This window comes from Microtus ochrogaster, unplaced genomic scaffold (assembly GCF_000317375.1).
Source record: "Microtus ochrogaster isolate Prairie Vole_2 unplaced genomic scaffold, MicOch1.0 UNK158, whole genome shotgun sequence".
Classification (NCBI taxonomy): Eukaryota; Metazoa; Chordata; class Mammalia; order Rodentia; family Cricetidae; genus Microtus; species Microtus ochrogaster.
Genome location: NW_004949256.1, coordinates 334977 through 337105, shown reverse-complemented (window position 1 = coordinate 337105; position 2129 = coordinate 334977). Strand labels below are relative to the sequence as shown.

The following is a 2129-nucleotide window of genomic DNA, read 5'->3' as shown; positions in this document are numbered from 1 at the left end:
TCATGATGGTCATGTAGTGCAGGGGCTTGCAGATGGCCACGTAGCGGTCATAGGACATGGCTGCCAGCAAGTAAAATTCTGATGCTCCAAGTAAGAAAGCAAAAAACACCTGAATGGCACAACTGTTATACAAAATGCTTTTGTCCCCAGTTGCCATAGTAGCAAGCAATTTGGGGATGCATGTGGTAGTGTAGGAAATCTCTAGGAAGGAAAAGTTCCGAAGGAAAAAATACATGGGGGTCTTCAGGTGAGCATCCATCAGGGTGAGTGTGATGATGACCAGATTGCCAGTGATGCTGAGCAGATAGGTAAGAAGCAGGAAGATGAATAAGACAACTTTCCACAGGGGGTCATCAGTCAAACCTGCTAGGATGAAAAATGTCACCTTTGTGTGGTTCTTCATTGTGGTCCTCTGTCTGTTAGCTGGTCTAAGTGGACAAGAGAGAGGTGGGTGGAGGGAGGTTATCACTACAGAAGCATGCTAGTGATAAGTAATGCTGAAGTACCCTAGTTGTTGAGAAGGCAAGGGTTCAGACAGCAATACAGTATTCATCAACAATCTAAAGAGAGCTATACCAGAAAAACAGTAGCTTACAGCTTCATGGCATCTGGACAAAAATCAGGATTTTTTTTATTTTACTCTAGAACAATCTATATGGTGGTGTTATTTGTTCATCACTTTTCAGAGAACAAACTATCAGTAAATTAAAGATTCTAGAAAAAAAAAGATGTTTTGTTTCTTGAGCATATAACAGAATTAGGATGGTGTGTCATATTTTCTGTTCACCCAAAAAACTTTAATTTGCTACAATATTAAATATTTTCAAATAAATCCAGTGACGTTAGTTACTTGAACCACAGTGGTCTATAATGTAAAAGAATGGAAAAAATAAAGAGGAGCTAGAGATAGGAAGGGGAAAGGGAGGGAGAGAAAAAGGAGAGGGAAAGAAAAAACCATCAGTAAGATCAATATACCTATCTAGGTTATTCAGCTTATCTAACTGAACTGTCTGATTTTCATTTTAATACTTTCACGGAGTGATGCAATTTCAAAATTGAAAACAAATTATTGAGGTAATGTTTATATTTCTATTGAATTCGATGACTTAAAGCAATTTTCTTTACAATTCCTATTGCTTTGATTTCTGCTATCACCATATATTTTGTTGAAATTTTCTTTCAATCAGAAACAGTTTGTTACTGCCAGTATCTATAAGAAACCATTGTGGATTCTTAAGATTCTAGTATCAAAAAAATAAATGTTGAGCAACAGGTACACCAAACAAAAGATATATGTAAATAGAGTTTAAGGGGGCTGAATGAGATGGGAGGATTAAAAAGTTGTGTAGAATTCTGAGATATAAGATATCTAGAAATGGGAAATGAAATTGAAGAGAAAAATTTTAGAGGAATGTGTGTGTGTGTGTTTGAAGCAAATATGATATTTTTAAACCTTTAAGTTTTTCCTTATGTACTTCTTAAGCTTACATGTTCCTGATTCATCTTATGAAGAAATTCACAAGGTGAATAAATGACCTACAAAAGAGGAGAACTATTTGATAAAGTTAAAAATCACTTTATACATAAAAATTATGCTATATATATTATATAAATAATATACATTTGAAAGTATTGTATTATCAAATAACGTGAGTCAAATTTTAGTTGACATGTTTTCCTCATAATAATATTAAAATTTCTAGCTGCCATTCAGTTAATAAAAATTATGAAACTGGAGAAAAGAATAGTGCTTGGATATTATACATAAGACTTTAGCCTTTACAGCAAGACAGAATGTCAGGGGTAGTGGAGAAGAAAAGAAAGAGTGGGAAATATGAGCAAAAACAGTAGGAACTGATGTAGATACCTGTATATATTGAAATGGCACCATTAATAAACAAAATTACATATATATATATTAAACTGGATTTCTAGTGTTAAAAGTAATAATATCTCCTGGGGAACTTCTAATTTGGGATCTTCACACATGAGGGGCATGACAATATTTCTATAGTATTATTTTTTTGTCTTAAGGTTAATATGGCCATTACTTAAACCTCTAATGTATATATTATTTCTAGGAAAAGTCACAGGTAAATAAAAAAATATTCAAAAACTTACTTCATATA

General features: G+C 33.3%; 1 protein-coding gene across 1 annotated transcript in view; it reads right to left on the bottom strand.

Annotated features, from left to right (window-relative positions):
• LOC101993805 (olfactory receptor 6C74-like) overlaps positions 1–403 on the bottom strand; it is a 995-nt gene extending 592 nt beyond the window's left edge. Inside the window, exon 1 of the mRNA XM_005372029.2 lies at positions 1–403. Coding sequence (XP_005372086.2) covers positions 1–403 — 403 coding nt within the window.
• Between the last annotated feature and the right edge of the window lie 1726 nt (positions 404–2129).